At 38.0% G+C, this 21410-nt stretch overlaps 1 protein-coding gene across 1 annotated transcript in view; it reads right to left on the bottom strand.

Annotated features, from left to right (window-relative positions):
* Nucleotides 618-21410, bottom strand: part of ANAPC4 (anaphase promoting complex subunit 4) — a 34660-nt gene continuing 13867 nt past the window's right edge. Inside the window, exons 14-28 of the mRNA XM_018049347.1 lie at nt 21286-21386; nt 21150-21201; nt 17154-17209; nt 14596-14642; nt 12487-12543; nt 12098-12154; nt 10174-10267; nt 5106-5203; nt 4475-4536; nt 4357-4395; nt 4156-4257; nt 3116-3190; nt 2076-2249; nt 1310-1433; nt 618-956 (exon numbers count right to left, since the gene is read on the bottom strand). Of these exons, the coding sequence (XP_017904836.1) occupies nt 738-956; nt 1310-1433; nt 2076-2249; nt 3116-3190; nt 4156-4257; nt 4357-4395; nt 4475-4536; nt 5106-5203; nt 10174-10267; nt 12098-12154; nt 12487-12543; nt 14596-14642; nt 17154-17209; nt 21150-21201; nt 21286-21386 (1357 nt within the window). The 3' untranslated portion in view covers nt 618-737. The remainder of the gene's footprint in view (nt 957-1309; nt 1434-2075; nt 2250-3115; nt 3191-4155; nt 4258-4356; nt 4396-4474; nt 4537-5105; nt 5204-10173; nt 10268-12097; nt 12155-12486; nt 12544-14595; nt 14643-17153; nt 17210-21149; nt 21202-21285; nt 21387-21410) is intronic.

The following is a 21410-nucleotide window of genomic DNA, read 5'->3' as shown; positions in this document are numbered from 1 at the left end:
GACTTATGGACATGGGGAGAGGGGAGGAGAGGGTGAGACGTATGGAGAGTAACATGGAAACTTACATTACCATATGTAAAATAGATAGCCAACGGGAATTTGCTGTATGGCTCAGGAAACTCAAACAGGGGCTCTGTATCAATCTAGAGGGGTGGGATGGGGAGGGAGATGGGAGAGAGGCTCAAAAGGGAGGGGATACATGTATACCTATGGCTGATTCATGTTGACATTTGACAGAAAATAGCAAAATTCTGTAAAGCAATTATCCTTCAATAAAAAATAAATTAATTTTTAAAAAAGCAAATGTAATTTTGAAAGCATTCTGGAGCTCTAAAAGGAACTAGAAAGGGAAGATAGAAAAATAAATGTTGCCTGCAGTTTAAAAGTACTAAATGCATCAAAACTTCCAGTGATGAATGACTAAAGGTAACTTCTTCCTGATATAGGGATGATTCCTGATACTACCTTTCGACAGAAAAGACTAAACTTTTTCTTCACATTCAATATGTATTTTCTTTAACACTAGTTCTGCACCCAGTATTAAAAAGAAATCTCGGTAAAAGGAGAAAGCCTCTCACAGTGGTTATACCATTAAGAGAAGAAGCAGAATAAAAAACTCAAGGAAAATTCACTGTTTATTTTGTAAAGAAAATTAAGTGGTTCAACACATCTTCGATCACCGTCTATGTCCTTCCTGACATGAGAACATAAAAATAACAGCAAGCCACATCATGAGTCTAGCTTGGGGTCTCGCTTCCTACTTCAGCAGCCATCTCTGGAGCTGCAGCGGCAGCACCGGCTTGCTGGGCCTCTGCTTCCGACTCGGACAGCACCTCTTCCTTCACTTTCGCAGGCTTGTTACCAGCCTCCTCCTCTTCATCCGAAGACTCATCAAGCTCCCACTCATCATCTATGTCCATTTCAAACACTCTCACATGACGGAGATTTGAGCTTAACTAAAGAAAAGGCCAAATACAGAAATTTTAAATGGCTTAATATATTGTATATTAAAAATCAGAAATCTGAAGAGTGGTTTCATAGGAAAATTATTTTCCCATCAACTTACAACAAAATCACTCAACTCAGCTTTCATTCTGTACTCCACATATACAGTGACAATTTCAAGATTAATAAAATCTAAAACAGTTAATAATTGCTTAGCAAGCTTTCTCAGAACAAGAGAACTAAATAGCTAAGACCACTACATGCTCGTAATGAATAAAAGCGTTATCACAGAATGTTTGCACTGAGAGGACCTTACAGATCCTGCCACTTCTGTTACTCTTAGTACCAATTTGTAAACACTTACCACACAGGACACCTTTCGAAAACCATTTCCAGCAACATACTGTGCCTTCATACTTTCCAGTAATCTCCAGTGCTTCTCAAAGTGCATGGTACGGGTGGGGATAGCACTACGCTGCTCATCTAGCCTAGAGAGGGAAGAAAGCCAAGCCAGGAGTGAAACCGGGCTCTTTCCCCTCATTTACTAAGGATGGCATCAGGGTTTGATTCCTACTAATATTCCCATTTCCGACATAATTCTCCCAGCTATTGTATAAAAAAGCTGTGATACTATATTCTATGAAAACACCGCACTTCCAAATAGATCAAATTATCTTATTAAAGCAGAAACCTTAGAAAATAACGTTTTTGATTCACTTTTAAGGTAAGCAAATGAACTCATTTTATTAATGAATCTGCTTACTTAAATCTTAATCTAAAGCTAGCTCTTGGATGTGAACTTGAACCCCTTCTGAGGCTATTGAGGTCCTAATTCTGAAAGGAAAATATTAAAGACAAATCTAAAATAATTCAACTATAAACTAGGGCTAATGTCATCCTTGAAAACAGAAGTGCTGTTCTCCACACAAAATAATTCCCCACCTTCTTCCAGCAAATAATTCTTGATTTACGAACAAAGCAAAGGACAAGAGAGCTGTTGAAGCCAGTATTTTTTCAATTAAAAAAATAGAAGTACTTCTACTCAGTTGATTTTATCATACCTAAAGAACTATAATGTACAATATACATTAAAAAAATACTTAACTGACAATCTTACTAATATAAGTTACCTCGTAGAGTAAGTCCCAGTGAATTGATATTCTGCAGAATCCTCACTGCTGTACACTGAAGACAATGGCAGCTGCACCAAGAGTCTATCTCTTCCTTCACGTCCTACAGTGTCTTTAAGAACTACTGTGACTGTTTCATCATCATAAAACTGGGCATCTAAACAACTGTAGGTGCTAGAATTAAATAAGTTCCGTTATATCAAGGTTATCATGACTGAGAAAATACTATATATATAGCATTATACTGGTACCAAACCAAAAACTGACAATGAAAATGTCAAATTGACATTCTATGCAGCAACATTTAAAATATATCATTAGTTTACACTAAAGTCTCAGTTACCTATGGTACTGATTATTCACAAATATAACTAGGCCCTGAAAACAGGTAATCATGGAAAAAAAAAATCTGTGAGGTTGGTTCACAGTTCCAGAAAATTCTTGACATCAATGGTCAGGACTTAAGCCTCTGGAAATTCTATGAATGGCACCATACAAATATATTGAGTAATCAAAGTTAACTAGAATGAAAAGTAAAAATAAGATTTACATATGAAAAGATACAACTTCAAAGAACTTCCTTTATGTAAGGAAAACAGTAAGAAAAAGGTAAGTTTAGGATTAGTGTCAGTTCTTTCTCTTGCAAAGCCTCCAGATGATATCGGTACTGTTACACTTAACCTAAGAAAACCCCAAAGCAGTAAGAAGGACACCACCACCTCACATCTCTGTTGGTCATAAGAAGACCTTTAGTCATCTGCCCCCTGCAATCACATTACTTTCTTAGGAGACAGAGACTTCAGAAGTATTAACTGTAGGAAACCATACTACAGGAATTCCCGCAGGCCAGTAAGGTTCTTTTCAAATCACCCTCTAAGGTTCAAATCACCCTCTAAGTATAAAACACATAAAGAACCCAGCCCCTCTATGTTGCAAGTGACGAAGGCCTGAGAATATCATCACTGTAACTGATTCTAACCATATTCCTGTATTTGCATTTACTGTATATACAGCTCATCCAGACAAGGTTCAAGATTTACCTTCTTCTCACTTTTTCAGTTGTGGCATATGTGAAGCTCCCAAATTTAACAGCAATTAGTCCATTACTTACAGATCTTGAAGAAAGAAGAGGGGTGGGGAGAGACTTTGTAGAACAACTTGGATAGGCAATAATCTATATATGCTCAAAAAAAAATGACTGTCCGTACATTTACATAATCACCAAACCCCAGACCAAAATACTACTACACTCACTCTAGAATACTGATAACTAACGCAAATCCCTGACAGACAAACTTAACATCAAAATTACAACTCGGTTTAAAATCTCACAGTCACCAAAGCAGCAAAATATCTTACAAAACGAGGATGTCTGGACAACCAAATTATCTCTCCCGTCCAAGTACTAACCAGGCCCAACCTTGCTTAGCTTCTGAGATCGGACCAGATCGGGTACGTTTAGGGTGGTATGGCCACAGACCCAAATTATTTCTCTTGGACTACATCTTGGGTTCAAAAAGTTTCCTTTGGTTTAGATTTAAAACCACTTAAGATCCTAGTGACATTCTGAATATGATTTATCTTTCAAAACTTTTATTTGCATTCTCAAAAGAAGTCTCTATAGGCAAGGCCTCTTGTTTAATGAAAGGCATACTAAACCCGGCGTGCTGCAGTCCATGGGGTCACAAAGTGTGGGACACGACTGAGAGACTGAACTGAATACTAAACCTTCCTTCTACAAGGAAGCCCAAATACAATTCTGAAGTTCCATAGTTCATGAGATATAATGCCAACTGTTTTGCTGTTATATTTTCCCTAAGCCTAAGGAAACCCTATATGTAATAGCGATATACCAGTACAAAATTAAATAATCTAAAATTAAAAGGGATTGCACAGCTTCCTAATTTGGCATTACCACCTTAATAATGTGAAAACTAAGACTTAGAAGAGTTGAGTTAGCAAGTCTAAAGTCAAAGTAGCTTAACTAAAAGCTGAAATGGAGGAGAGGGAAGCAGTATGTTTTATTATTAAAAATATTAGAATCTTATCTCCTTGATTCAAACTTCAGATTAATACTCACTGGGAAATATCAGTATGTCTCCTTAAGATGCACATTTTGTAAAGTGAATCTTCTAAAATAGTAAAAAGAAGATAATGTAGATTTGAGGTTTTATTATTCCACCTAAGGAAAAAAGTTAATGTCAAAACATGACATTTAGCTATCAATTTATACAACAAAACTGTACTGTTCACAGAAGACAGGGAAGAAACACACACTTACAGAAAGGGGAATTTGAACAGTCTACGTGTGGAGTCCTCACTAAAACAAAAGAAAAGAAAGGTAAGAAAAATTTTAATCGGCTGTTGAATTATACCACCCAAAAAGTAAACAGAATTACCTTCTACTATCTTTATATAATGGAATACATACTGCTTGATTCATTGATTTTCCAATTACATCCTAAATAAGATTTAAAAATATAATTAAAGCATGTACATACACGGAAATAAATACTCCACAGAAAGTGACTGATCATCACTGTTTAAGTCTAGTGAAAAATCATCTCTGTCACCAAACCTTCATGCAAGAAATTTTAATGACAGTCACAACAGTAAAGAAGAGAGAAAACTCTGAGTGCCAAAGGACCTTGGAGATAAGTGATGGCAGGTGAAAAACCATCTCTTCTAAGTTTCACAGCATCAATCATCCATCCTTCAGCAGTTAACAGACACATCAGCTCTATAACTAAGATCATTTATAATAAGTTTGTTCTGGGGACCAATAAAATACTAAAGATGCCAACATAGTCAATAACCGTGTATATATTTTTTAATTTATGTAAGAAACCAACAGTAAGAGGAAATATTAGGGTGAATAATATGAAACTGCCACTTCTGTTAGTCAAAAACAGTTGAGTACCAGCATTTTCATACGGTTCATCTTAATAATTATGATCATTTACATAAATGAGCCACATATTATAGATATTCTTGCTCCTATACAAAAACATGCATTTCTTTCAAACTTACTGCTGGCTTTTGCAAGCACTGATCAATAATGTTCTCCATCCGCCTTTTCACAAAATGCAATGATTTTCGAGGATAATAAGGAAACAGCAAAGGACTTTCTGGTTTCAAACAAAAACAAAAACAAAAACAAAAAACAAAAAGCTGTAACAAACCAGAGAGCTAGGCAAAACTAAGGTACTGTTAGAGCCAGCCCACACAGCTTATCTGATGGTGGAATTCTCCCTGGGCACTCTACTGTACCTTCACACAAACTCAACGAAAAACGACCAAGGCCTCCTGCTTTGCAACATCCTTGGCGGCCAGCCCACTGAAAACCACCACACTCACAAGCTGAGTCCTGGCAGTTTACTATTCTTTTATCTTTCCCACCAAAATCCAACAACATGCTTCCGTTGGCTGTAAGAAGCAAAGGATGACTTGAGAACCAGAAGACATATAATGAAACAAGTTCACTCTTCCCTCTTCTTTGCCACAATGGTGTAACAATAGCAACCCAGTATTATTTTGGAAGAGTATGATGGTGAAAACAAAAACAGGAGATAAGAAATTGGTGCTATGAAAATAAGCTCTTCATTTCTGAAAAGGGCACTTTTATCAGTAGAAAGTAATATATAATTTGTCAACTACTGCCATCAAGTATGTTAGATTCTTTTTATATCTGTTATTTCTATTGTTTACAACAGCTGTATAAAATAACTATCATACTGTTTATTTTACTGATTTTTTAAAATAAATGAACCCTAGGAGGTTTAGGCAATCACCCAGTGTGAGAATGACCAAGAAGCTAGACCTCTGAATCAAGCCCAGGTCCCACTCCCAAGCCCACCCTCTTCCACTGTGCTCTGCTGGCCTCCCTTATAGCACCTCCTGCCCCAGCTATGCTGGATAAAGGAGTTTTTAATCATGTTAACATTTGAAGCTCCCAACAGGTGACAGATGCTGTGGTATCACAGAAAGATACTTGGTCTCTGTCGCCAGTTCCTGGGACAGAACTCTTTAAAACCTTTGGAATTTCCTGAGTGATAACGATGATAGGAGCATCCTCTGTTTTAAAGAGCCCCTAGATAGCTTCAGGATGCAGGCCGGTCACCATAAAGACCAAGCCCTGATTAGAAGCTTGGAACATTCAGCCCCATCCCCCAACCAGGTAGAAGAGAGAAGCCGGCATTGAGTCCCTCTAGAAAAGGCAGAGGAACCAGATTTCAAAATGCCAACATCCGCTGGATCATCAAAAAACCAAGAGAGTTCCAGAAAATCATCTATTTTTGCTTTATTGACTATGCCAAAGACTTTGACTATGTAGATCACAATAAACTGTGGACAATGCTGAAAGAGATGGGAATACCAGATCACCTGACCTGCCTCTTGAGAAACCTATATGCAGGTCAGGAAGCAACAGTTAGAACTGGACATGGAACAACAGACTGGTTCCAAATAGGAAAAGGAGTACATCAAGGCTGTATATTGTCACCCTGCTTATTTAACTTCTATGCAGAGTACATCATGAGAAACACTGGGCTGGAAGAAGCACAAGCTGGAATCAAGATTGCTGGGAGAAATGTCAATAACCTCAGATATGCAGATGACACCACCCTTACGGCAGAAAGTGAAGAGGAAAGATGAAAGTGAAAGTGGAGGGTGAAAAAGTTGGCTTAAAGCTCAACATTCAGAAAATGAAGATCATGGCATCTGGTCCCATCACTTCATGGGAAATAGATGGGGAAACAGTGGAAACAGTGTCAGACTTTATTTTGGGGGGGGGCTCCAAAATCACTGCAGATGTGGATTGCAGCCATGAAATTAAAAGATGCTTACTCCTTGGAAGGAAAGTTATGACCAACTTAGACAGCATACTCAAAAGCAGAGACATTACTTTGCTAACAAAGGTCCGTCTAGTCAAGGCTATGGTTTCTCCAGTAGTCACGTATGGATGTGAGAGTTGGACTGTGAAGAAAGCTGAGCACCGAAGAATTGATGCTTTTGAACTGCGTTGGAGAAGACACTTGAGAGTCCCTTGGACTGCAAGGAGATCCAACCAGTCCATTGTGAAGGAGATCAGCCCTGGGATATCTTCGGAGGGAATGATGCTGAAGCTGAAACTCCAGTACTTTGGCCACCTCATGCGAAGAGTTGACTCACTGGAAAAGACTCTGATGTTGGGAGGGATTGGGGGCAGGAGAAGGGGACGACAGAGGATGAGACAGCTGGATGGCATCACTGACTCGATGGATGTGAGTCTGAGTGAACTCTGGGAGTTGGTGATGGACAGGGAGGCCTGGCGTGCTGCGATTCACGGGGTTGCAAAGAGTTGGACATGACTGAGCGACTAAACTGAACTAAAATGAGTACTCATCAAATCAGGTCATAAAAAGATAAGGAAAGACTTGAGGAGCTATCACAGATTGGATAAGACTAAGAAGACACAACTCAATACACTGTGGGATCCTAAGGACAATGGAGGGAAAATATGAAGTGTCACCAATGGCCAGTAAGTTAACCACACCTACATAATGAAAACTCCACAAAACCCCTAGATGACAGAGCTAGGGCCTCTGCATTGATGCCTGCATTAAGGGGCTGGGAGGGCTGTGCATCTAAAGAGGGGATGGAAGCTCCACGTCCCCCACTCCCTCACCCCATGTGCATCTCTACTTGGCTAATCCAGAATCGCATCCTTGATAATAAACTGGTAAATATAAGTCAAGTGTTTGTTAGTTTTGTGAGCCATTTTAGCAAATTATTAAACTTGAACTATGGGAACCCTCAAATTTATAGCAAAGTGGAACAGAAATGTGGGTAACCTGGGAACCCAGTACTGGTGACAGAACTCTGAAGTGGGGGCAGTCTTGTGGGACTAAGGCCTGAACCCAGGAGTCTGAGCTAACTCTGCAGTTAGTGTCATAACGCAAGTGTGGGATACCCAGGTGATCTGGGTATGACCTGAGATGATCTCAGGAGGAAAAGAATCCTCTCACTTTGGAGTCAGAAGTGTTTGAGTAAAAACACTTCAAATGCACACTGACTGCTTGTGTGCTATGTGGCAGGCACTATCCTAAGTGCTCCATTTAGATTAATTTATTGAATCTTCCCAACTGCTTTTGAGGGAGGCACTATGATCACCTCACTTTACAGAAGAAAACACTGGGGCACAGAGAGGTCAGGCAATGTGCCCGCAGCCACACACCCGCAAGTGGCAGGGCAGGCCCCCAGCCCAGGCAGCCCTGCTTCCAGCACACCCACTTTCACCCACATGTGACACCAACTCTCTCACCTCCCCTGGGAAGGTATGTACATTAAGTATTCGGCACTTGATTTTTGCAAAGTTCTAGAAAGAAGTTTCATCAAGGGTTTCTTAAAAGCTCCATAGTGACAATTTGTACTACTTCATAACCTACTAAGATGGGAGATTAATGAGCTGGTCTGAAGTCACATTCTAACATCTTAAGAGATGGAATTAATTTGAAGTTAAATATGAGGTCTGTAACTAAGGTTAGGCCTTTCTATTCAGCTACAGAAGATGTGGGGAGAAAAAAGGGTAGGACCAGTTTTTTTCCAAAGTCCTCAGGATGGATACGAGCCCCACAGTGACAGGGTCCTGGGGCCATCACTGCTCACACACTGCTATCAGCCCTCCCTAGGCATCATTCCTTACTCCATCGACATCCTCATTCAATACAATAAATTAGCTGAGTCAGCTGTACTTTTATTATCCCTCCATTCAATACTAACTTGTGTTAATACATCTCTCTGGTGATCCTGAAGACTCTCAAGCAATATAAAACATGTTCTGCTCCGAAAAAGAATGTGGACTTCTAGGGCTAAATCAAAAGAGTAACAAGCAAAGTTTTGGGCCTGAGATTTCTCTGCTTCTCCCACTCACTCCTCATTCAGATAAACAGCAAACAGAAAGAAGCAGAGATTATTACTGACTGCAGTTAAAAACACGGGCTCGCAAGTTAGCAGAGTCCTAGCTCTATTGGTTACTACCCTCATCATCATGGGCCTTCTCTAACCTTCAGTTTCCTCTTTAGTAAAATGAAGATAACCTTCTAGGTTCTTCTGAGGATTAAAGCAGATAATACATGTATATAGTGGCTATTGGGAGAAGGCAATGGCAACCCACTCCAGTACTCTTGCCTGGAAAATCCCACGGACGGAGAAACCTGGTGGGCTGCAGCCCATGGGGTCGCGAAGAGTCAGACACGACTGAGCAACCTCACTTTCACTTTTCACTTTCATGCATTGGAGAAGGAAATAGTAAACCACTCCAGTGTTCCTGCCTGGAGAATCCCAGGGACGGTGGAGCCGTCTATGGGGTCGCACAGAGTCGGACACGACTGAAGCGACTTGGCAGCAGCAGGTGGCTATTACCCCAAGGATCTAAGAAACAGCTAAACCTTGGTTAAATTACTCTTTGAGAAAGCAAAGAAATAGATGCTTTAAACATCTTTTCATCTAAAATGGAGAAGTTTTGATACATAATGGTTGCTATTTTGTGTGGCATCCCCAATAATGTTGGCTTAATAAAATTTTATCGTATCAACAATCCAGAAAACAAAAGGCGTAACAAGTTAAAAAAAAAAAAAAGCCACCTCAGGAGAATACAGTGATGCATCATTACAGGAGTTAAAAGCATCATATGTTTTTCAAAGCTAATAAACTGGAACTGACTTAAACAGACTTCTCTGATAGGCTCTATAGTTTTCTTCCCAATATCCTATTTTTTATAACAGACAATACTTAAAATAAGCAATCTTACTACATCACAGTTACCATACTGTGTTTTTTCTTCCCAATATCCTATTTTTTATAACAGACAATACTTAAAATAAGCAATCTTACTACATCACAGTTACCATACTGTGTTTTTGAACATGGTAATAGCATACACTGTTATTATTTTCCTGTTTCTCTAATCAAATAAAATGGACACAAAAATCAAAGAACTTAAATAAGTATTCAGCAAGGACATTTGCTGAGGTATTGCTGCTGCTGCTGCTGCTGCGTCACTTCAACTGGTCTCAAATAAATAGGAACATGGCCCAAATCTGCTTGGTTCATGAAATACCTTTAAGGTGGCTGCTGTTCTGAAGAAAGTCATACCACTGGTTTCCCTCTGTGTTAGGGGGTGACACAAGATCATCATCTTCATCTTTCAAGTACTAGAAACCGAGAATTAGACATTTCAGCTTTGTAAACCAGAGAATTAGGCTCTGAAATTGCTTACATTTAACACTATTCTACTCAAGTTATTTTTACTGTCAAGTCCTCTGAAACCACATTATTCTGTGAGATGACCAATATTTACTAAACGCCAAGCTACTGAACAAACTGCAGACTACTGAAAGATCAGAATGCAACAGACATAGAAACCATACGTGGAGTTTAAGTATCACGTTCTAGTTTCATGGAAAATAGAACTGTTGCCCTTACACATTTTAGACTTAGATATTCAACTGTCAATCTACTCCATGGCAGCGATTCTCAAAGTGTGGTCCACACCACTCGGAGCGCCTTCAAGATGGTTTCCAAGATCCATGAGGCCATTACTATTTCTATAATGGTAAAAAGCTATTATTTGCTTTTTCCACTGTAATGACATCTGCCCTGGTTGTCAAGAGCACAGGTGGGGACAACTGCTGGCATTGCCGCCAAGAATCAAACCATGCTAGTAGTCACTGGATTCCTTTTTGCCACATACAGTTTCACCAATCTCTGAAAAGGCTATTAAAATTATTAATTTTATTAAATCTCAACAAAATCTTTCTAATATTCTGAGAGACAGAATTGGAAGTATGAATAAAGCACTTTCGCTGCATACCAAAGCATGATGGTTACCATGAGGAAAAGCATTTATGAAAATGCACTTGAGTCAGCTAGGCACATCTTTGCTGCTCCTGGAATTCCATTTTTACTCAAAAGAATGACTGGCAGGCAAACTCTGATTATGTGTCCTTGGGTATTTGGCAGATATTTTCTTGAAACTAAAGAAAGTGATCCTGTCACTTTAAGCAAAATAACTGACAGTATTTGTTGTCAGTGATAAAATTTAAACATTCAAGCAAAAATTAAAATTTTGGAAAACCCATATCTGCTACTATGTGCTTGACAGCCTCATAGTAGTTAAAGATTGTCTGATGAGATTGGTAATGATATTAACAAAATCTGACTTTTGGATACTGTATGAAGAAAGGTATCAGCCTACGGAAGATCTCTGTAATTCAGTGAATCAGTATTTTCCCAAAGATCAATACATGATATTACAAAATGAAGCACAGGGTAACAAGATCCTTCCAGAGTGAAAAGCAGATGAATAAATTTTAATGAATCATAATACGGAATGTCTACTGTTGCAATTTAGATTCCACACTAGAACTAACCTAAGATACTAATGTTTGTAGAATTTGGTGGAGTATCAAAGAATATTCACAATTTTCTAAAAAGCTATTAAAATATTTCTGCCTTTCCAACTATACACCTGTGTAAAACCAGGCTTTCTGATCAAACAACATATCACAACAGAACAAATGTGGCTGCCTTCTCTTAAACCATACATCAAGGAGACTTGCAAACATATAAAACAATGAAACTCTTCACTTAATTTGGTTTTGTTAAATAGTTATTTTCCATTAAAAATATTTATATTAACATGTAATGAAAAGAGGGTTTGTTCTTTTTAAGTGAATTAAGAATAAATAATTCTTTTTTTCTGTTTAATTTCTAATATCTAATAATATATGCTATTCATAGACACAACCCACATGAAAGCTCTCTGGGAGTTTTCAATAATTTTAATATAAAGGGTTCAAAGACCCCCCAAAAGTTTAAAGCCACTCTTTGGTGATTTTACTAAAGGAGAAGGCTACTATATAATTCGGCATTATGCTACTTTCAGAAAGTTTTGTATAATAAAGACTAACACTGCTAATGTTTTAAAATTAGTTTTTAAAAAATTAAAAAATTAGTAACTAGATTCAATCCAGAGCCCATACCTGACCAACTTTTTCAACGTTAAAGTATTTTCCTTTCCGATTATAAAGATCTGGAGCCTAGAAAGAATAAATAAAGTTTAATTCTTAAATCAACTCATTAAAGAAAAAAAAAAAATCTTACATTTTAACCAAAAACTCTACTTCTCAAGAAAGCTGTTAGTAGCAGTTACTCTTTTCTTTTGTGGATGGTAAGACACAAACACAAAGTTCAATTTATATGCTTTACATTTAATAAATAAGTACTGTCATTCATTAGTTCAACAGTTGAAAAAGCATACATAATTGCTAGAAGGTTGCTTAAATTGGATTAAATTTGATTACTTCTTACCATTATCCAGATTTACTGTAATTATTGTTGAAAAAGCACTATAGAAATGCCAATATCCTACCTCATTGAAATGTTCAGTAAGAAATTCAGCAACGAATGTGATATCTTTCTGAGTCATCTATCAAATCCAAAAGAACAAAAATAAATCAAGATAAAGAAAAGCATCTTAATAAAAAATTATGTAACAATAAATGTGACAAGCATGTAATTATTTTAAACCCATTTTCCAATCAGCAACTCCAATAGCTACAGATCTCTTTACAGTCTAAGGCTATTTATTATTTTATGCCTAAAGCTAAGACTGAGAAACCTGTGTGCAGGTCAGGAAGAAACAGTTAGAACTGAACATGGAACAACAGACTGGTTCCAAATAGGAAAAGGAGTACGTCAAGGCAGTATATTGTCACCCTGCTTATTTAACTTAAACGCAGAGTACATCATGAGAAATGCTGGGCTGGAGGAAGCACAAGCTGGAATCAAGACTGCCGGGAGAAATATCAATAACCTCAGATATGCAGATGACACCACCCTTATGGCAGAAAGTGAAGAGGAACTAAAGGGCCTCTTGATGAAAGTGAAAGAGGAGAGTGAAAAAGTTGGCTTAAAGCTCAAAATTTAGAAAACTAAGATCATCGCATCTGGTCCCATCACTTCATGGGAAATAGATGGGGAAACAATGACAGTGGCTGACTTTATTTTTGGGGGCTCCAAAATCACTGCAGATAGTGACTGCAGCCATGAAATTAAAAGACACTTACTCCTTGGAAGGCAAATTATGACCGACCTAGAGAGCATATTAAAAAGCAGAGACATTAATTTGCTAACAAAGGTCCGTCTAGTCAAGGCTATGGTTTTTTCCAGTAGTCACGTATGGATGTGAGAGTTGGACTATAAAGAAAGCTGAGCACTGAAGAATTGATGCTTTTGAACTGTAGTGTTGGAGAAGACTTCTGAGAGTCCCTTGGACTGTAAGGAGATCCAACCAGTCCATCTTAAAGGAGATCAGTCCTGAATATTCATTGGAAGGACTAATGTTGAAGCTGAAACTCCAATACTTTGGCCACCTGATGCAAAGAGCTGACTCATTGGAAAGGACCCTGAAGCTGGGAAAGATTGAAGGCAGGAGGAGAAGGGGACGACAGAGGATGAGATGGTTGGATGACATCACCAACTCAATGGACATGGGTTTGGCCGGACTCCAGCAGGTGGTGATGGACAGGGAGGCCTGGCATGCTGTGGTTCATGGGGTCACAAAGAGTTGGACATGACTGAGCAAATGAACTGAAGAATGAGTATGGAGTCTCTCCTTTGGGAGTGGAGGACGTCTGTTCAGATAACCTCAATCTAGGTTAAGGGCTGCAACCTGAGAACACCTCTTGCTTCAGTGTTGGCCCCTGCTTCTTTTAATGACCCCACCTTCTCCCTATCCAAGTTCTTCAGCCCTCAAAAAATTACATATTGAGGTCTCTGCCAACAACGAACATACTGAATCTCCCAAAGTAAAGGTAAGAGTGATGGCAGAGAAATAGCTAATGCGAACATCCCTGGTTTGCAAGGCCAGTCATACAGCACAGAAGATCTACTTCCTATAAAAGCTGTGATCCCTTACTTATCTGGTCCACTAAGACTAATTTTAATACTCCCCATTTTTTCAGGCTTAAAACCACCTAATCTACCTGAATCACAGTTTGGGGAGGGGTGAGGATGAGTGAGCAGCAGGAACCCAAAGGGAATTCTGCCCTATTCTGTAAGATATTCTGAGAAGGAGATTCCATTGCTACTTGTCATAATCCTTATTACAGTCAAAAAGAAACTGGTACTCACCAGACATGAACATAGGTACTAATATCTACACATAAGACTTCCAAGGAAAATAAAAATGCATTTAAGATTTTAGGAAGTTAAAATAAGGAATCCAAATACCCTATGTTATACAGACTCTAAGATCTTATACAAACATGAAAATGATAAGCTTAGCCATAGTCTAGTATTCTGTGAGATAAAAAGTATCAAACATGCAAATTTTAAAAAGGGCTTACTAGGATCTCTCTTGTGCCTACAGCCTAACATCTCTTAACAATAACTGCATCTTACTACTAAGATGACCAGCACAGCTGAGCTCAACCAGGGCAACACTAACACATATAGGAAAAATACTATTATATACTACCTTGTTCAGTTCGGGAAGTACATGGTCTTCTGTCATTCTCAACATTGCTGAAAATATAAAGTTTAAAACTATCTTTAAAGGGAAACTCCAAACATAATTTTAATTATAGATGCATTTCAAGTCTAAATGTATTTCACTGGACTACATTTTCTAGTTTCAACAGCTTCTTGTCACCAAGGAAAACTTATTTTTCTTCTAAGAACTACAGAGTGAAGAATTTGATTTATATTCTTAGGCTCAAAACGGTTGGTATAGCCATCTTAAACCATTTTTCCTTTTCTCCTTTAATACAACCCATTGCCACTCCAGACAAACAAACCGAACTGCTGCCTTTAGCAAAAACTGTGTGTGCAGGAATCCCTCCTAACTTAGTCATGTTTCTTCTCTTAAAATGTGCAGGCAATTCTTTCTTTCCTCCAAAAGCCTTAGAATGCCAAACAGATGTGTTTCTTCCCCTTGGGCTTTTCTGCCACATGAAGATGCTTGCACTAAGATTTATGTGTGTATACACACACTTATATATGTGTATATATGTATTTATATACCGTCTTTACTATTTGTGGTGGACCCTTTTTGTCCTTTCATGGGGTGTCTTCATCAATACTGTATTTTATATACATATTACATCCACCTAAGTGAAGAAATATATTGCATGTGTTTTGCATAGTGTTTGAATATGCTTCTTATGTTTGGTCAGGAAAAAGCATGTTAGGCATGATTCTGCAAATAGGATTATTTTAGGAAACTGTTCTTAATTAATTCAGACTTCTAATTTATCTGAAAAAAAAAAAAACCCAGCCATAATCTAGTTCCATTCATTCATTTATCCATTCAAAAATTACTTACTGAGCGTAATACAGGTACTGGGAACAAACCAGTATAAATAAATCCCTGCCTTCATGGAGACTGCATTTTACAAAAGAGCAAAGCAGGGTTAGAGCGCTAACTGGTGGCAGCATCCAGTTACAGTCAGGTCTCCAGCTCTCCAATCCAGTGTTTGTTTTGTTGTTCGGTACTAAGTCCTGTCCAACTCTTTTGCAACCCCATGGACTGTAGCCCGCCAGGCTCCTCTGACCAGGGGATTTCCCAGGCAAGCAAACCAGAGTGGGTTTTCATGTCCTTCTCCAGGGGCTCTTCCCGACCCAGGGATCAATTCAGTGTGCTTTGTTCTAATGATAAGGACTGAGTGGTAATTCATTTATCTTCTAATGCAGCTTCTTATTACAGTTAGGACATGCACTAAGAATATAAACTGCCTAATTACTCCAGTAATTATAAGTAAAACCAAGCTACTATTTCTCTAATAGAAAGTCACTTCTAAGGTTTCATTTAATTTGAACATTGCAATTTATTCTAATTAACTCTGATATTAAACAGGCTGGCCTGATAAACACTCTGGCTCCCCATTCTGGCTAGTGTTGGTATGGTTTTGAGAAAAATCTAAGAATTTTAAATGTCAACATCCACTGACTGCATTCATTTTTTAATTAAAAGCAATTATACTGGGCTAACAAATATGAAAAGTCATGTTTTAAAAACATGAGAATTAAAGATTTGGAAAAAATCAATTAAAAAAAGATTTGGGCATTTATTTAAAAGGATGTTAGCACAGTACAGGTAATTTACTTTCTGTTTTACTCTTTAGGATTTTAAGAACTATGGAATAAATTCTATTTACAACTAAATATTCCATGTGTTGGCAGGAAATGGATGCTAAATTATTCCAAAGACATTAAGAGAGGCCACAAAACCAGCAGCACCAATGGACTACATCCATAAACTATGCACACTCTGCAGGGTGAGCATTAACACATCTGATATCATGTCAGCGACTATTTGCTGGTCACATATAAATGCAAAGAGAGGCAGAGACACAAAGGAAGGACTAGTGGTCTGCAATCGATTTAGCTAGGGCATCACTGTCCAGTAGAAGTGATAATGGCAATGTTCTAGTTCTGTGCTGTCCAACGTGGTAGCCACTAACTACAAGCAGCTCCCGAGCACTTCAAACATGGCTAGCATGACTAAGGAACTGCATATGTAATTCCACATAATTTCAACTAATTTAAACAGCCATAATTGACTAGTGGCTACCATAATGAATGGCACAGATCTAGAAACACAAGATCACGTTATAAAACAGGAGTTCAACTATTCACGGCAGAGGCTTTGTCTTATTTTCTCTCCCCTTTTCCACTCCAAATCTAACACCTAACAGTGCCCAATACAAAGTAGAGATTAAAAAGTGTTATTTGAACCTAAGGAGACATTACAGAGTAAAAAAAGGTCAATTATCAGTAAGTGATAGAGATAATCAATGTTAGAAGTTGTATCTGTGGGGGCGGGGATGGGAGGGTATAAAGAACAAATACAACTGGCCATGTGTTGAAAACTGCTGAAACTGAGTGAAGTGTATAAGTGGGGTCATTTAAACTATTCTCTCTACAGTGACAAGTATTAAAATTTTACTAGTGTAATCGAATATTCCAAATTGATATTCCCACATTTTTTCTTCAAAAGTGTTAAAAATACAAGAATGCTTCATTCAATTAACTTACCCACATACAACCACCGAAAAAATGCTTTGAAGTTTTTCATACTGCTATCTATAACTCTAAAAGATAAAAATAAATCAGAAATGAAATTATTACAGGAGGTTCATATATCATTGTTCAATTACTATGGAATATAATAATCCTTACTGTTCTAGTATAGCCTATCTGGATGACATTTAAAGCTTTAGAACAGATTTAACAAATCAAACACATAGCTAAAAATAAATTCTCAAAAGAGCAAATCCTTATTCTTTTTAAAAATAAGGCAAATAACTCAGATTCTAACTGGTTATAACAGCCTTGCCACAAACTGTAATAGTCTCTCCAAGCATTCAATAAAGTATGAAATCCTTTTCTAACTTTGGAACCAAAAGAAATTAAAAAAAAACACACAAAACAAAAACAGTTTTTAGCACTATTCTGTTTTTTTTTTTAAAGATCACTGATCAGTAAGAAGAAAAAATATCAACCATAACAGAAAATCATCATTATAAGTTTATACTATGTCACTACCATTACCTATGATATCAATAAGACATTACTTATGGAAGCTGATATTTTTATCCTTATAGTAACAGATCTCAAAAATCAAATTTCCTTGGGCTTTACACAAACGTACCCTGAAGATTAAGTGTTGTAAGTGGAAGTCATCTACACTTTGATGAAAGTGTTTCTGAATATAGAAATGGATATCATTTTTTTAAAGCTCTTTAAGCTCACATCTGTAAGATAATTACTCTAAGCAAATAATATGTGCCCTTTTTACCCCTAAATCTCAAAGTCCCTTCTAAGCATTAAGTCTCATAATACTACTGGAGAAGTAGGTCAGTATCATTAACCTTTCTGTACACAGTACAACACCTGACATAAAAAACTGTGACATCTCTTGCGTTACCAAGCACCACGATCAAAACTCCTGCAGCAAAAATGGGGGGAAAAAAAAGATTCCTGTCTTTCTCAGTTCACCCCAACCCCAGGCTAATGTTAAAATTCTCACTGTCTCAGTTTCTCCATTATAATCTAGAATAATGCTATATTTCACTTATCTCCAAGGAGCAAGAAGTTAAATCAACAACCTTTCATTCATATTAAAACATGATCAGAGAAAACTTAGTATTTTATGTTTACTCTCTGCAAATATGCAGAACCAAAAAATTATTCAACATTCAGGAAAAGGAATGTCATTTCCCTCCCTGTTCTTTGAGCACACACATCTATATTCTAAACTCCATTAAAACGACAGTGGGGAGGGGTGTACGTGTTATAAACTCACATACAAAAAGATGATGGAAAAAAAAGGTTTTTTAAGTTTCAGAAATGTCAAAAGCAGACAGAAGACTGGTGACTGGTGAAGGTCACCAGCAGTGGCCACATGTGAGGCACTTCAGAGAGGGAGAAGCACGGAGTTATCCACCCAGCAGAGCCCCGGAGACACTCAGTCCTTAGAGACATCAAGCTCAGCAGAAGACATCAGGATGACGTCGGGCTGGGCAAAGGAGGACTGAAACTGAAAGAGAGGGGCTCAGCACAGGCCCACACACGCTGGCACTCGTGCTGGCTTTGGTCCACCCTGCACCCCGCAACTCCAAGCAACTGTAAACTGCCTCAGGAATAAATATGAGTAAACAATCGGGCATCAGGTTTTTGCAGAAAGCTTGCAACAAGAGACCAAAACAAACAGCAAAGTGACATATAAACAGATAATTCAGGAAGCAGCACAGACTTTTAAAAAATCTAATTAATGTCCTCAGAGAGCCATGAAATGTCATATCTACAGAGCAAGGGCGCTGCTTTGAAAAATGAGTAAACAAATAAGAAAACACTTAGTAATTAAGACAGGTCTGCCATAATAAAACATGCAAGAGCATGGCGTGGGTCAATGCCTTCATTCTCCATTCCTCCTGGACTCTTATTCCAAAGTTCACACCCTAGACCCTCTTTACCAACCTGAGCCTTCTAAATCTCAATTTCAAGCATCCTACTCAACCACAACCACCAGCTTTCTTTCCAGTGACTTCTTGCCAGCATCCCAACAGTCGTACCACCAAGACTTATCCTACTAGTTCTCCCGTCTTTCACTGTCTCTTACCCATTTGGTTCTATTTTCAAAATATATTCAGGTTCTGACCACCATTTCTCTCTTGGCTTCTGTGCTTGCCCTCATATAATCTATCCTCAACACTAAGTAAATAACAAGAGGGATCAAAAAGATCCTAAGTCAGATCCTGTTCCCCCACAGCCTGTAATTCTCTAAGAGCTTATTATGTTATTCTTTATTATGTCCAGCGTAAAAGCCAAAGTCCTTACAACGGCCTACAGGCTCTACACAACTTGACCCATCCTCCATGACCTCTTTCACCTTATCCTATCGCTCACACTGTTGCTAAGTTCACTAACTTAGTGGCTCCTGGAGATGCCCCTCAAGTATGCCAGGCATGCTCCAAACTCAAGGCCTTTATACCTGCTGTCCCCTTTGCTCCCAAATATCAGCAAGGCTCACTCCTTCCACCCTCGAGGCCCTCCCTGACCAAAAGACTGCACCCCTACCCCCAGCACACCCTAGATCCTCCTTCCCTGCATGGTTTTTCCCACCACTACAAACCACTATCTGACCTGCTATAGATTTTAATTATTCATTTCTTTATTATCTGTCTCATCACATTAGAAGACAGTATCTATGAAGGTAAGATTTTTATCAGTTTTGTTCACTACTACACTCTCAGCATCTAGAATAATGTTTAAAACATAGTGAAAAACACACAATAAATGTATAGGATGAAAGATGGTGCTGGGTAATCAAGTCAAGAAAATTTCACAAGAAACAGTAAGGACAAAGCTATTTAAAAAATGTGAGTAAAAATAAAAGACATAGAGGGTCAATCCACGAAGTCTAACATGACCAACTAGATTTCTAGAACAAAAATCTAGTGTTAAAAAGTGGGGGAGAAGAGGAAATTATCAAAATAATAATACAACAGAGTTCAGCTTAAAAATAGCATTTTTTAATTATCAGTGCAATATATGGAAAGACCCACATTTAAAATACTACTGTGAAATTTCAGTGTATCAAGGATGAAGAATAAAGTTTTCAAGATAAGAAAACAGCATACAAAGGAATGAGAATCAGAAGCACCAGACCTTCCATCAGCAACAAACAGGCTAGAATACAACAGAGCAATGCTTTCAAAGCTCTTGGAGAAAATAAATCTCCCTTCATAATCCATACCCAGTCAAAACCATCAATTAAGTGTGGTAGGAGGAGAAAAGACACAAAGGGACACAGAAAGCTTACCCTTACACATCTGTTTTCTAAGTAATTGGAGGACATTTTCCACAAAGTGATTAAATGAACCAAGAAACAGAGGAGATCATGAAAGTAAGGATCTAACCCATGAAAGCAATGAGGAAAACGCCTGGGTGGTAGCTGGCACAAAAGCCGGAACCAATGGACAGATTGGTGTGGGCGTGGTGGTGGCGGGGGTGTTGTGAGGTGGGAGGCTAACAGAGGAGGCACCAGGGACAGAGGGGAATTCCAGGGATGTGATGCTACCCCTGAGACAGGGAGAAAACCTAAAAATGTGGTAAAGAGAGACAGGAAGTCTCTGTGCAAGGAAAAAAGAAAGCAAATAGAGTCTAGGAAAAACAAAGAGAAACAAAGGAACAATTTCAAAAAACTGATAAATACAAGAAATGCAGTACAGTCATACAATTTAAAAATATGGAAGTAACCTGTAGAACTAAAACCAGAAACAATTACAAGAGTTTAAAGGATTCCCTCTGAAGAGAGGACCTGAGGTGAGGATGGGTGAGATAGGAAAATACCATGTGAATTTTTAAAATCACTCTGCTATTCATTTGTTTTAATCCTATAAACATGCAATTTTCATAAGAACTTAAAATCTCATTTTAAGAAAATCACAATTTGCTAGGTTCTCCATTACAAAAAGTGAAATATTCTCAAGTCAATGGTTTCAATTTTCAAGCATCCCCAATACTTACTGAAGAAGTTCATTTGCCTTGAGTATAAAAGAACCTACTGCAGTAATAGCATCTGAAAAGAAGTAAATAAATAAATATCATTTGTCCAATAAGTAAAGTGAGTTTAAAGCAGTCTGTTGAGAAATAAAATTATCACCTTCAATTCCTGCAGCATCTAGTCCAAGAGGTTCATATTTTTGCTTCCATGAAGCCATTCCTTTCAGTTCACTCAAATGGTATAATAAAGACTCTGAGCCACTATCAAAAACAGAGCAGAAATAA

Source organism: Capra hircus, chromosome 6 (genome assembly GCF_001704415.2).
Source record: "Capra hircus breed San Clemente chromosome 6, ASM170441v1, whole genome shotgun sequence".
NCBI lineage: Eukaryota > Metazoa > Chordata > Mammalia > Artiodactyla > Bovidae > Capra > Capra hircus.
This window is presented reverse-complemented; position numbering and strand designations above follow the sequence as displayed.